This window comes from Antrostomus carolinensis, unplaced genomic scaffold (genome assembly GCF_000700745.2).
Source record: "Antrostomus carolinensis isolate BGI_N321 unplaced genomic scaffold, ASM70074v2 scaffold17030, whole genome shotgun sequence".
Classification (NCBI taxonomy): Eukaryota; Metazoa; Chordata; class Aves; order Caprimulgiformes; family Caprimulgidae; genus Antrostomus; species Antrostomus carolinensis.
In genome coordinates, this window is record NW_010289239.1 from 19552 (window position 1) to 21460 (window position 1909).

General features: G+C 37.5%; 1 protein-coding gene across 1 annotated transcript in view; it reads right to left on the reverse strand.

The window, feature by feature from the left end:
- LOC104526300 (mRNA-decapping enzyme 1A) overlaps positions 1-1909 on the reverse strand; it is a 29263-nt gene that overhangs the window by 5655 nt on the left and 21699 nt on the right. The window contains 1 exon segment of the mRNA XM_029085403.1: positions 1-212. This exon segment is cut by the window's left edge and continues 1 nt beyond it. Within this exon segment, the coding sequence (XP_028941236.1) occupies positions 1-212 (212 nt within the window).

The window sequence follows — 1909 nt, forward strand, 5'->3', positions numbered from 1 at the left end:
GGACTTTCAGATTTCCCTAGTGATTGTTGCATTACTGTTGATTGCTCAAAGGAAAAAGGCAAGAGCAAACTGTGCTGCTCTCTGGCAGAGGTGTCAGTCTGCAACTTTTCCATTCTCTCTGGATTGGGATACGGAGGTGCGGGCTGTTCCTTTGGTACAGAGGTTCCAAATAGTTCCTCCAAAGTCAGGTGCTTCTGTCTTGACTGAAATGGCTAAAAAGAAGGGAAAAGGAAATTTTCAGTTTAGAAATATACATACTACTGAGCACCTCACACAGCCTATGTCAATTTCAAGAAAACTATAAAAGACAACTAGGTCAAATGCATTTAAAATACAGTTTGGCTATCAAGTGTGCTCTATTTACAGGAATAATGAAATAAATTTCATTTACAAGGGACATCCTGTCTATGTAAGCTTTTTTTTTTAAACAGCCTTCTACAGACAGACTGTGTGCTAATAGTAAAGAAGGGGGAAGGCTACGGATTCTGTCATTAAGATGGCACCTGTCATCATTGATCAGCCATAACTACACAGTGCACTTCAGGGAAGGAAGAACATAGGGGTTGAACAAAATCCACGTAGAATTTCTAGAGTTGGAAAAAATTAAATGGCCTAAAAGATGGGAAAGGAACAGAGGAACGTCAGGGTACACAAGTGATCTGGCAATACATGCCTAGACAGTTCTTCTCACCCTTTTCATTAACAATGCAATAGATGTTACAATAGATAAAAGAATTTGTATAAACCTAAATATGTATCTGTGTGTGTATATATCTCCTTGAAAAATGTGTATATATACACACACAGTTACATCTACTGGTTCTTTAGTCTCCCCCAAAATACACGTCTAGCCTACAGCACTGACGTTGTTAGAAAAATCTGATTTTAAGGATATAATTTTCTTACTATTTTTCTGAAAATATTTAAAAATGTATTTCACTACAGAGAAAAGAAACAGCTGTTAACATCCTTAATCTCAGCATTTTCTTTTTTTTTTTCCAGTTGCACAGGACCAGAATTTATATAAAACAGCTGGACTAAAATACAACATTCTGTTCAGAAGACTGAATGGCCTGCAGCACAATTCCAGTGTACTCTGATGGTATGTCTACACAAAGATGCTATTTTACAATGACAGCTACTGTACCATGACATTGCTATGCTTGCTCTAATTTTACTAGCACAACAGCAGCACTGAAGGTATGGCAGTGCAGGTAGTATGCAAGTAGCCTAACAAAAAACACTTGAGCTTGAAATCATATTGACTTCTGCCCAGGCTACTAATCTCTTCTGCCTTTGTTGTTATTCATTTTTAGCTAGCTTAAAAAAAAAAAAGTTATGTTTTTGTTGTCCACATTTTTAATAAGTGAGATTAAGAACAAACACATTTGCGATTTATTTGAACCCAGTTAACTAGCTTTACAGAATTATTATCACTTATGTTACCCAATTAATATTTTCCAATATCTCTGTAGCTATTATTTTAAATAGCTCAACAGGATTAAAAATATGTCATTTTACCTGTTCTATAAATCAATTGTTTCACTTTAATTACTTCAGAGCAATTTTTAGAGGCTTATCTTTCCAAATTTTCCTTTACTGGTTATTTGACTTCTGTTCTGCAATTCCATGCACTGTCAGGTGATTGTGAACAGTCTACAGGGAGTGACCCAAAAGAAAATATCTCCCTTTAAAACAAAGCCTCAGGCGACCCTGCTGTCAGGTCTCAAGACCAGGCGTGCAGCAAGCAGAGCTGATTGCCAGGGGTCAGTCTACCGCTTCTGTTGATCCAAAAGCAGAGGTGCTGCTGAGGGAGTAGAGGGGGCTGTGATAGCCAGTAATCCCAGAGAAATCCCCATCCCTCATTCTAATTCATTACTGTTACTAACCCATCCCCTAGAACAGATTC